This window comes from Mercenaria mercenaria, chromosome 14 (genome assembly GCF_021730395.1).
Source record: "Mercenaria mercenaria strain notata chromosome 14, MADL_Memer_1, whole genome shotgun sequence".
In the NCBI taxonomy this organism is placed as follows: domain Eukaryota; kingdom Metazoa; phylum Mollusca; class Bivalvia; order Venerida; family Veneridae; genus Mercenaria; species Mercenaria mercenaria.
The window spans coordinates 11,550,206-11,563,698 of NC_069374.1; the positions used below are offsets into that span (position 1 = coordinate 11,550,206).

Sequence of the window (13,493 nt, forward strand, 5' to 3'; positions counted from 1 at the left end):
AACACGTTGCTGTTGAGAAAAGGCACTAGGAAAGGAAAAAAGATTAGCACTATTTATATTTGGACACTTCTGAGAGGCTTACATTTGTTTCGGTTGTGATAAGCCTTTATGTACGCTTCATTTTCGCGTTTCATTATAAGGCTAAACGCAATCTGACTAAAGTACTTGATCTTCTAAACGAAGATCTGAGAACGACCCATTCACATTCGTCTTCTGTATATTTTGGATTTCCAATATTGCTATTTTTATTTTCGCAAATCTATTTTCGTTTGAACCAATCAGACAACTTGTTCGAATGTCAAAGAGTAAGATTTGCAGTTAATCCAGGGCTCGAACCCGGGACCTCTCGCTTACAGAGTAAGTGACTAACCGACTGAGCTAACCGGCTATCTGACATCTATCGACATAAAAATTGTTGATATCTAAAGCCAAGGCTTTTTAAAGCTTGCAGAATGTTGTAAGTTAGCTTTTGATTGGCTAGCGGAAGGGTTGTCAGAACGAGGCCATCAATAGCTCGTTGTCAGATCCTATGCGTAGCGTAAAAGGAGATGTACTTTAGTCAGATTGAGGCGAAACGTTAAATCTGGTTAATTTATAATTGTGTTGAAATGATTTCACTGAAGCTGAAACGTTTATACATAATATACGTATACATGTTATAAAATATTTTATTGGAAAAGGCCGTTGCCGTGTCACTTTGAGACAAAAGTCATATTAAATGATCACTGATTTACAGAAGATCACTATGTTTTCTGACTGGGAAGGTTTGGACGCCATTAAACTAAGTTCCTAAATTATTCTGAAGGGAAAACTTGCTTGATACTTCTACCACATCCCGCTTTTCTCTTTTCCCCTTTTACTGAACTGGATAATGTGATGTATTTAAACACAATATGTATTACATCTGGCATGTTTAAGGTGATTTTTACACGCTTGTTGGCATTTTTTACTCAAATACATATTTGATCTTTAATTGAAATCCGAGTCATAAGATCGTGCTGTTTGGTGTTTTTTTTGTTTGTTTTTTTTTTTAATTAAATGCGTTTTGCACCCATTGCAAACAATACGATTTTAACCCATTTACCATGTTTATACATTGTATCAGTTGTGTGAATTAAAGTTCTTTTAAAGACAACCAGTTAGCGGTATTAACTACAGGGTACAATGCCGTCACCATAGCGACATGCAATCTCGGCACGCAAATATACACAATGACGCATCCAGGGAACCCATTTTCGCGGGTATTTAAAATAAAAGCAGGTTTGGCAAAATAAATAAACAAACAACTGGTACTTTCATTAAGCATTTATCTGTTTGTTACAATTTTACAATATTGTTTTCGAATATTCCAGTAGTGAAACAGTATTCGAATATTCGCGTAAAGAAGGAATATTCGTTGCCATCCCTATTTTATATACGACCTTCCCATATATTTTTTACTTTTATTTGTGATGCATGAAACTCATCCTTTAAGTGGAAGCTAGAAATGCTTACATGTGATATATATTAAAACAGTATAACATACACTTTGAAAAAGTACCAGTTCGCATGCTTTAATGTCCCTTACAGGAACAATTGATACGTATTTCATACATTTGTAATCATTAAATTTTCAAGCCGGAAATGAGTTTTAAGTATACACTGTAAAACTGTAAGCCATCTTTCGCGATAGCTAAATGATATACAGACCTGTAGTCATGTGGTCAACGTCCTTTATTTTTACTTTTTCGCTCACTCTGTGACAGTCTTATTCATAAGATTACTGAACATAATATGAGCCGTGCCATGAGAAAACCAACATAGTGGCTTTGCGACCAGCATGGATCCAGACCAGCCTGCGCAGCGCAGTCTGGTCAGGATCCATGCTGTTGGCTAACAGTTTCTCCAATTCCAATAGGCTTTAAAAGCGAACAGTATGGAGCCTGACCAGACTGCGCGGATGCGCAGGCTGGTCTGGACCCATGCTGGTCGCACACCCACTATCCATGCTGGTCGCACACCCATTTTGCATTAGAAAACTAACGGTTAAATAGTTCCACTGGGATATAAAATACACGGGTGTGGCCAAGGTGCATGGAGCCCGAAAACTTTCATGCTCCTTTAATCACAGCAATGCATTTTTGTACCCAAAATGATGAGTATTTAAAACTATGTCCCTGCTTTTCTTCTTCAATGCCTTCATTTCTTTCAAAAGAATAAGATGTTTCGTCTCATAAAACATTAAAGTCCTGCATTTCCATTCTAACCTTTAAAAAACGATAATTCCTCTTACGAACAAGTTCTTGGTAGAAGGAGTATACATAATTTTCCCTAACCATAGCAATGTTACTTTGTTTTCATTTATATCAGACCAGATCTAACGCTTATATAAAACATAATGTCATCTGACTTTCTTTGAACAACATTATTAATCAAAAGATGGAAATATCATGAGATCAATACAATGTTTTCATGGATTCTGTGAAGCCAGTAAATATTTATGTCTACTGATGTGTTTGATGGTGAAGTCGTGGATTTTGTACTACCAACCTTTCCTCATCAGTGCAAAACTTAGTGCTCATGGGGATTTTACACCAGGGAATCTTAATTAAATCAAGTCCTTTACTAGTCACTCTGCAATTTAGTTCGTCTCATTTGTGCTTGATCAATAACTTTGCTATAGTATATATTTTCAACCGAATAGACGCAAACAAACTAACATAATCAGGCGACGTGCCGAGATCAGGACTGAGGCCTCTGAAAATGTCAATCTTACAGGAAAAACAAATGATGTAATTTTTTTTTCAAGAATGACTTTTAAAATAATAAGGCATACACATTTAAAACAGCCAGCCATGTCGCCCGCAAGTTATAGAGACCTTACACAAAGGTAAATACATACTATGGAGACGTTAAAGTATTGTTTATGTCCATTTGTACGCATGGACGAATAATCAAATTCCAAGAGTAATAAGACAATTTTTAGTTAAAGGAAGAAAATCATACTTATAGGTAATATGATGAAGTTATTAATCCTACCGGTTCTATAGCATCTTTTTGCACAGAAGGATTTTAAACCTATGTATGCTCGTTTGCTTAACAAACAAATATGATGCAAGCAATGCACAGGTTTAATCTAATGTCAATGTTACACTTCGAGGCCAGACATGTTCAGTCTGAAAGTTTTAAATGTACGTATAAATCTTTAAAATACTTGACCCGAACAGTCATCATTACAAGACGATATTTCCTGCGCAAGGCTGAAACTTGGACCTTTTGCCAGCCTTATACAAATTTCTTCGCACATATATTCACAATTACACGGCGAAATGTCTTCATACAAAGAGGTTAATTATTTCACTTCTTTTTTTTCTGACCGCCCTGCTACACTTTTATTAAAATATAAATTATCAGTTACTTCCACAAATATTCATAATACATTGACAACATTTTAATACTTAGCTTAACTTAATTGTCCATATAATTGTCGAAATGCTTTATAGTTCTTTTACACAGACTGGGATATTTGAACAACTTAGCAAAAATATTTACTCTGGAAAGGATATTACTGTGTTCAGAGCAAGACTTCATACCAAATAAGTGACGTCATTTTTACATCATTTTAATGTATACCGTTGCGTAAAGTCTTTGATTAACAGTAATATTTTCAATTTTAGGCATGCCAACGAGCAAATTTATACTATCATCATAATGGGACGTATGCAATAAAGTATTGCTAATTTTGCATTCATTTTATACTTTCAATGAATAATATCGCGCACCTAAAGTCATAAAGTATTTTCGCTGCAGTTATGTAACGGCGGGCAGTTAACCTAACTAGTGTTCCTTGATTCTGTACCAGTACAAACCTGTTCTCCGCAAGTAACGCCAACTTCCCTAAATGAATCAGAGGTGGGGAACGAATGATTTCAGACACAGTGTCTTTTATCAACTCGTCACGGAGAACATACGCCTCGCCCAGGGCTCGACTCGCGACCCAGCGATCCGTAGATCTGCACTCTCCCTATTGAGCTAAACGGGCGGGCAGATTCAATTGGAAGTAAAGAATAATTCTTACATTTCGAGATTAAGACTTTAATGCCCGAGGAACATGAGGAATGTCAGAAGTAACCAAAAGCCAAGAAAAAAGACAGAAAATATTTTTTTTTATATTATTATGAAGTCCCTGATACGTTGTTCTGACTAGGCTATAAATCAATCGTCAAATAAATAACTGCTCTTGTATCTAATGATGCCTTTTTGAAATTATATGGTTTTAGCAGCATGCATTCGTGTTGATTTAAAGTTTGAATTACTTGTGTTCATTTAAGAGCTCTCCTTATGCCTGTTTTGTGAACTGTTTTTAGGCGGAGTCAAAAATTATAGAAATTTTAAATAACATACTGAAGTTCTTCAAATATTCTGTTAGTTCTGCTGAACAATTATAGATTTCGAAAATGGCAGCATTCGAAAAGTCTAGAATTTCCCTGTCCAAAATGTTTTCGTCAGTGAATTATTATTATTTCCATTTATCTTATACTGCAGAAAAAACAACAGTAATTCGGTAAATCCTCTTCATACTTAATTTTACAGTTATACAAAATTACAAAGTTGAATACAAGAAATCACACAAAATAATTTTGCAAAACCTTGATTTTAAGCTTATGCGTTTTCAAGTGTTTCAGTAAACGTAAGTATTTAAATTTGACATAATACAATTTTACAATTATATTAGAACATCTAAATTACAAAATTTAATTTGGACACAGGGTGTAATCGCATCATAGATTACTTTCAATCTGGCCTAAGGTTGAATTAAACAGGCGTTTTGAGCTAGGCTAGCTTTCAATATTAATCTTATAATATTGAAACAAGAAATAATTATCTAAATCGAATCTTTGATAACTTGATATCAGTATTATTGATGAGGATACATATGAAACTGTCACATTCGTTGCTGTTTTACTTCAATAACAATATGTTCTGAAGGTCCATTTCTTACTAGATCATCTGGATTTGCTGATTTATAACCATCCAACCAATATGTACGCATTAATCCTTTACCCTGTAATAGATTAGAAATAGGTTACATATATAACAACCGCATTGCCAATTTAGGTCATTCTTCTGCATGTTTACTGGTAAATCTAGGTAATCCATATAAAGATTTCAATATTGTGGAAACGTATGAAAAGTTAAGCAGTGAACGCCAAGCGACATAAAATAATATGATGTGACATTTTTGCGATGTCGTATTGCATTGTCGTGAATATATCAGCGACATGTTGTCGGTTTGTTTACTTTAAAATTTGAGTTGTTATTTTTGCTTTGATTTTGAATAACTCCGATTATGATATCGTCAGTCGTGTTCAGATGGCCTCAAACGACATTGCGAAGTGAAAGAACGGCAATGCGATATGTCAATGCGACAGAATGCCAATGCAATACGATATCTCTGAAATGTCAATTCGCATTATGAGTGTCGTTTCCTCTGGTCGAGCTTCGTATTGCATTGCCGTATGTTGTATCACACGGGTATCACGAATAGAAAAAAGCGACGTGACATTGCGATACAACGCACGACAGCGCGAAATGACATTGCGATATATCGTGTTATATAATAAAATATGACACAGCGACATTATATCCTCACAGTATCATTATTTCAGTGATGCACATATCAGACAAATCAATTGAAGTATGACAATGTGCCTGAACAGAAATTAATTTGTATCATTTCGCTACAAGTCGGTATTTTAGCTATATCAATCCATCGAAGAAATGACATTTTTAAGTAGGATACTTTTTCTAAGCTTCTGAAAATAGATTGCCAAATATTTGGCCGTATTGAAAAATATCCATGTTAAGCTGAAAACTGAAACGTACTGATAAAGTACATTTGAGGTAATGCGACACCACATAATGATTTCTGATCATCAAACAGAGCTTGGAGTCACCATTTAGTAATTTTACTGATGTTAGAAACATAAACTTTACTCGTTATTTATAATGTACTGGCAGAGGTTAATGTAGGGGTTAATCTAAATATAGATTTACCTTTACCTCCATAGTTCCGCGTTCAGTAATGAAATAACCAACCCGTTGTCGAAGCATAATAGCTGATGACTCAGTCATTTGTATACGAAGAGCTTAAATAACAAAGTATTAAACTAATTTACGTTTCCCAAATGTAAATCAATATCATATTAAATTGAATACAAGAAAGAAAAAACAGTTAACAACATTTCAGACTATTTAGTCTTAACGAAGAACGCTACATCATGTTGTCCATGCCTCCTTGAAATCTGGATCGTGAATAGACCCTTGATATTATTAATCAAGATATCTTGATAGTCAAAATTCGGCGGTAAAAATGTGGCTGCCTCGTATTAGGATTGTAAGCCTAAAATTATGTTAACTCTATAACAAAGGTAATAATGAATCGACTTCTTGCTCAAAAAGGAATAGAAATTATTTAGACACTTAATCAAAGTTAGTGACATTTTATAGCCGCCACAATACACATAGATGCTAAGTCATTATTCATTTGTAGACAGTCAGACGAATTAACTTACGCAATCCAGTAGATTCCATTCTTGATGCTGTATTAACCGTATCACCAAACACACAATATCGTGGCATCCTTACACCGACAACACCGGCTACACATGGGCCTGAATAACATTTCAGTAAAATATACTTCCATGTTTGAAAGAAAAAAAACGTTTCCCTAGATTTAACCATTTAATATTGTGTTAGTTTTATCTATGTAACGGTGTTCGAAACTATTTCTGCTTTCCGAAGAAGAAAAAATATTTTGAGTTCAATTTAAATTTGTTGAAGCATGATTGTTTCCAGTAATAAATGAAAAACAAATAAATATTTATAGATATGTGATAGCTATTAGATCGTTTCTGCCTGTTCATAAGAAATACATACATATATTTGTATATAAAGCACGTAAATATCTAAAAGGAAATGCTGCTTCCTGTGTATTGTGAACGAAATTGTATACTTTCTCGCGAAATTAACCAGAAGTGAAATTCTAGCATAGTCATGAGTGAAACTCCGGGATATTGTAAAAAATGGCCATTACCAAAGCTTAGCGAAGCTGTGATAATCGGTTCAAAATCTAAATTTATATTTCGCTCAGACCATTTATTAAGTGAATGATTATGTTTTTTATGGCTTAGTTTATTGAGATCGGCAAAAATGTTCAAGAGATAATAGGACCCGAATGATAGAACAAAAGTATTCAAAAATGACGAGAATGAAAATGCGTAGTTTTCGAAGTAAAGCGAGATACGAACAATGCCGACAAGCTTCATTTTATAATGAGCTAATTGATTGATTTACCTGCCGACATAAATAATACTACATTTTTTATTTCTCGGTTAACTTTTCATTACCCCTAAGTTTTGGTACATTTTGCAAAAACGCCAAACGTATTTTCCAGCCTCATACTGAATTTCGCTGAATTAGGATAATGCGGTAATTTATTTTCTTATTTAAGACTTTAATTAAATTTAGATTTGTTTTTATTTGTAAAGAATATTGTCAGCATTTCATTTATTCCTTCGTAAAGAATATGACACATAATGGTTTACGAACTTGACATTGGGTGGGATGTTAATTTGCCAATTGCTTATGGGTTATTCAATAACCGAGCAGGTGCTCCTTGAAAATCGACGATTATTGTCGGAAATTATCGAAGTAGCGCAAAGGTTCATGGGAGGATCAAACAAGTCAGTCTCGTTTACCAATAAATCGATAAATTCTTATCAAGTCAATTTACCTCCTTGGTTTTATAAAATTAAGTTTATATATTTGTGAACTTTCGACGTTTGCATTTAACCTAACAGATTTTCAAAGGGCATCAAAGGTATGTATGTAATATGCATATGGAAAACATAAACAACAACTTTCAGACAAAGTTTTGATACAATTAGCTTTCAACAACTGACAGCCGCATACTACCTGTGTTAAAACCGATCCTTAAGCGCATTTTCTCGTTACTTAAATGAGGAATTTTCATCTCTCCAATAGTCTTGAGCAAATCCAACGAGAGTTGAGCGATTTCCTCTACGTGTCTCTCTCCGTTTCGCATTGGCAGCCCTGATGCGACCATATACCCATCACCTGCAAAAAACGTCGGCATATTTAACATCGATTCGAGTTGCAGATTTGATTTGGTTTAGCTCAAACTATTATTATAGTATTCTATAACATATCCGCCATCTGAGCTCAACAGGGAGAGGGCAGATTTATGGATTAAGGGGTCGCGAGTTAGATCCCATGGCGGGGCGTATGTTCTCCCTTACGATTTGAAAAATAGACATTGCGTCTGAAATCATTCGTCCTCCACCTCTAATGTATGTGGGGAAGTTTGCAGTTACTCAAGGAGAAGATATTTGTACAGGTACAGAATCCAAGAACACTGTAAGGTTAACTGCCAATTGTTTAATTACTGAAATACTGTTAAAAATTTTTAACGACCTTAAACCCAAAACCAAACAAATCTGTAACATATTGCTTTGCCTGTTATTTTCAGTCGTTCATATTGTGATTTAATTCATAAATGAATTTCTATTGTTTGACAATGTTTTCAACCTTATCATAATTGCATTAAAATAATATAGATGTAATTTGGTTAATAGGTATATACAATAATTTTTTTGATATTTATTTTTATTTCCCGTTTACAACAAATTCATCAATGGCATGTTTCCTTACAGCTATTAACAGTCCATTGTAATATATTCATTATTTATTCTAAATGAATTGTATACAGTTATACTAAAATGTCTTACTAGGAAATACTAAAAAATCAGTGTCACTTCATACATAACTGAGTTGTTGATTGCAAAGTGAATACACCTAGTTATCAAATCCGATATATGTGTACTAATTGCAAAACGTGCAGAAATAATAATATACTTTACTGTATTGCACCGCTTTCATTCAGTTCAGATAAGACATCGATGGAAATTACATATTATTGTTTCGTCATCTTCTTGATGATTATGTCTACACCATTAACTATAATTATCAGCAAAACTGGATTCAGTTTGATAAATAATCTGTTATCAATTTATCAAAATCAAATTTATTAAACTGCACAAAGCATACAGGTGGTGTGGGAGGACTTATTTGCATCATTACGATAAGAAATGAAGGATATTTGAATGTTACAGTCACAAAACAGGGCTCTGAATACAAATCTGTAAGCGATTCGCTTGTAATATCTGTATCAATACATTGCAGTTGGTGTTACTCAAGACATGTATCTTTGCTATAATTAAGATGTTTTGGGTGTTTGGTGCTATATAACATTTTGAATTTTGATATGTGGTGAAAAGAGTTTATAACTATATTTAGACACAGGCAGTTGAGGACATTTATTTTTGTTTGAGTTCCGAGTCATGTCAACGGAATTTATGTCATATGTTAACTTTGCAAGCTTTTCATGTGGAGAACGGTCCCAGGTATCCTTTCTGGCATGGTGTTTTAGGCATTGAATGGACACCTCAGTATAATCACAGGCCTTCCGTTAGCCAGCTGGATGGTCTCATATGAAGACTTGCCCACCCTGACCTATATGTCGAGTGGCAAGATATTCGAAATCCGCGACCTTCCTAAAGTTATTGATAATATTGTTTTCTTTGTTTGCGATGAAGATCCGTATTCTAAAATCAAGAAAGTGTCACAATTAGAACCATGACTTGACTTGTGATACCAATACACCGTGTTTAATGTTACAGAAGCATTTAATATTCATTGGTCATTTGCGTTGTAGTACCTATTGTTTCTACTTTATAGACACCAAAGCTATCCAGGCGACCATCAATTGTCAAATACAACGTGTTCAGCATACTGATCACCTGCATTGGCGTGCTGTGACTGAAACGTAAGTGTACATATATATATTAGGCAGTATTACGAACACTGGATTGATAATATTGTTTTCTTTTTATGTTATTTTAAATAAACGGTCAGATGATTAAATTCAGCAGTCTGAGTTTATTGTGTATAATTATAACTTGTGTTACCTTTAAATGTGAAAAAAGTCTTTAACTTAAGAATGCATATTAAGTTACTGTTTCTGTAAAAACAAATATTCTTGGTAATATAACGACTTGATAATACTGGGTATATGGATATTTCTAAGAGAATAATTTAACGAAACTCGTAAATTGTGTTGTTCTTTGACCAGAAGCAAAGCTAAACTAATACAGTAGTGTATGTACGAGTGTAAAGCGTAACGAGTATCTATATGATAAATAACAAAGTTGAACGAATGGACAACGAGGAAATCAAACAAGGTTAACACAAACACGTAGCAAAACATAGTTAGACGCTCAGTGACAAAACCACTACTAGAAGTTTTTAACTTGTTTAACTTGCACAAAACCACTCTCTTAATTTGTTAGCCATATGTCCCTAAGTCTTTGCGACAGTATTGGACCTAATATAGACGTCGACAATATTATTTCAACCAGTTAACAGCATTACCTCGATATTTTTGTAAATCCGACAACGTCCGAAAACATTATTGTAGCCGAATGAAAGGCTTCCGGAACTGCATTTCCTTCTCGCATTAGTTTCCTAGCAACCGTTCTTGGCAACAACTGGTACAAAAGCTCCTCAGTCCTTTTCCTTTCTTCTTCAAGCTCAGAAGTCTTCACTTGTAAGTCGGTTGAAAATCTATGAATTCTTTTAACTATATTTCCGACCAGAATGACAACGATAGGTATCAAGATTAAAGCCACAGTCAATTCTATGGCGCTTAATGTCATCTGTTCCTCCAGCTGGCTGTTTTCATCGTTTGCACACTTAATGTGTAAAGATTTAACAATTACAAAGAGACAACACTTAACGATAACCTTTTACATATATAAAATCAATATTTTTGTGTAAACAATATAATCCACTGATTTTTTTAAGTATTATATTATATATACAGTCAGGCTGTGTGCTCTTTCACGGGCAAAATATACAGCTGATGCAGTCGGTACATATAGTTTGTCGAAACATAGGATTCTATCTCCGCACAGGGAGCCAAAAATGTGTAAAAATGCCTATTAATTAAATTTAGTTGTACAGTCGTGCTATAGGCAGTTTTTATATATATCATGGAAGTACAATGTCTTGTGGATTAGAAAAATTGGGCATGCAAAACGAACGCTCTTGCGAAATACATAAATTATTATGGGAGATAACTCTGTATAGTTGCAGATTTTTAAGTTTTGAAATGTCATTTTGTTGACAAAATATTACAAGTGTTTCCTGATATCAGTTCAAATGTGTATTTTTCAACATTGGTATTGCGTATACACATTTGTTTGCATTATATAAGACGGGTCGGGTAACTAAAATACTTCGTCTTACTTTTTCAGTGATAATAAGAAATGATTTTGAGAAACAAAAGTTTTTAAAGGTTATTTTTTCATACTGTAATTTTAATACTAATATATTTATTTAATTCTCTTGTATTCAAATCATCAAAATTATCTTAAAATGAACCTCACATTAGTACATTCTACATCTACAGAATTCTATAGTTTGCACCTTATTCATAATAACAATGTGGAAAAATGTATATATGAACCGATTTAAAAACGGTGTTGTAACGTTTTGTAAAAAAAAATTAAAAGAACAAGAGCGCCCCCAAACGGGGCAATATACGCAATATACGCCCGAAGGGTTACATCAGTGGATGGGAGCAAAATTTAAAAAACTTGACTGTTGAAGCCCAAAGGACAGAAACAAGAAAAAGAAGAAATTCCAAATTATTATTTTTCAAAATCCACAAAAAATTCTTACCTGGTAAAGTTATGTCAAAATACATCTAAAAATTGGATGTACCATCCATGTAGTACCACAGAAAAGTGGTCTCGGTTTTTCCCTACTGCCAATAATAAAAAAGTTTCAAAATAAGCTATTTATAGTAACACAAAAAGGAAGTAATTCAAAAAGAAATATTGTAAGAGAACAAAAAGGGATCTGCCAAATAAAAACAAGAGCACTGCAATGTATAGCAATATACACAAAGCAAAGTCATATATGACCTTTGACCCCCTAAGTGGCTTGACCTTGAAGCGAGTCATCCAAAACATGCGCTCTGCACCTCGCCTCAGTGTGGTGAACATTTGTGCCATGTTTCTTTGAAATCCTTCAAGCAATTCAAGTGTTACAGAGCGGACACAGCAAAGTTATATATGACATTTCACTCCTTAGTGTGACCTTGACCTTGAAGCTAGTCATCCGAAACAAGCGCTCTGCTTGTCGCCTCAGTGTGTGAACATTTGTGCCAAGTTTCTTTGAAATCCTTCAAGCAGTTCAAGAGTTACATAGTGGACACGAACCACACTCATATGACCTTTGACCCCTAAGTGTGACCTTGACCTTGAAATGAGACATCCAAGACATGCGCTCTGCACTTCGTCTCGGTGTGGTGAACATTTGTGTCAAGTTTCTTTGAAATCCTTCAAGGGGTTCAAGAGTTACAGAGCGGACACATTTACAATCTTTAAGAACTGAAACTACATAGAGTTATCTCCCCTGATAATTCATTAATTTCGCAAGAGTTTCGTTTTGCAGGCTCGCCTTTTCTTATCCGCAAGACATTATACATTCGTAATATGAATAGAAAGTGAGTTCAGCATTACCGGACAGGTAAATCTATTTTTTTTTCATGACTTGGCTCCCCGGCTAACAATTACATGCATTCCATATAAAAAAGAAACAAATAGACTGTGATCTATCTTCTAATTGGAGCAATCTGTATACATATTTTTCCACTGTAAACAAGATATTAAATATTTATTCGGAAACGTTTTACTATATTCTATGTAAGAGTAACTTAAGTACGAACATATGACTCATGATCAAAGGATGTTATCGTACTTCATGGTGAAATACATATACTCATTTGTATAAAAATGAGCAAACATAGATATAGCTTGTTTAACAATATACGCTCTCACCTGCACAATTCTGTCGGCCAATGCATCCTGAATATATTTTAAGATGTTAATGAACTCTGTCATGTTATCAAACCAGATGGTTCCTGACACCACGGAAGGGGACGACAGACCGTTGTTCGTAATCATTTGCCGCATAGTGGTCAGGTCTTCAGCCAGTAGAGTATATGAATACATGGTGTGCACTAGATCTCTCGTATACGAGGAGTAATCCATGCACTGCTTTAGAAAATGTTGGCCTAATTCCTTTTTCTCTTCATACCATAAAAGGTCTCGGAGCGGAAACTGTCCTGAAATCATAAATGTTTGGTAAGACATATACATTTCATTTACTATAGATATACATCTATGTATGTAGCTATGTATTCGGCAATGCTTGTAATTAACGTTTTAATACTTGTGTTATTGCATTTCTAAATTAAAATGTTCATTTAATATTCCGTTTGGATACTAGATTTTTTTTTTGAATTTTTTCAACTTAGTTTAGCATTTCCTTTATTAACAACAATATAGGAAATTAGAGGGAAATGT

At 34.2% G+C, this 13,493-nt stretch overlaps 1 protein-coding gene across 1 annotated transcript; it reads right to left on the reverse strand.

The window, feature by feature from the left end:
• Positions 1 to 4,794: 4,794 nt before the first annotated feature.
• LOC123528132 (atrial natriuretic peptide receptor 1-like) lies at positions 4,795 to 13,233 on the reverse strand. Its single transcript, XM_045307881.2, has 7 exons — positions 12,966 to 13,233; positions 10,492 to 10,811; positions 9,779 to 9,879; positions 7,957 to 8,118; positions 6,555 to 6,653; positions 6,037 to 6,128; positions 4,795 to 5,044 (listed from the first exon to the last, which is right to left on the reverse strand). Exons 1-7 carry the CDS (start codon positions 13,176 to 13,178, stop codon positions 4,925 to 4,927), a joined length of 1,107 nt encoding a protein of 368 aa, XP_045163816.2. The 5' UTR covers positions 13,179 to 13,233; the 3' UTR covers positions 4,795 to 4,924.
• Between the last annotated feature and the right edge of the window lie 260 nt (positions 13,234 to 13,493).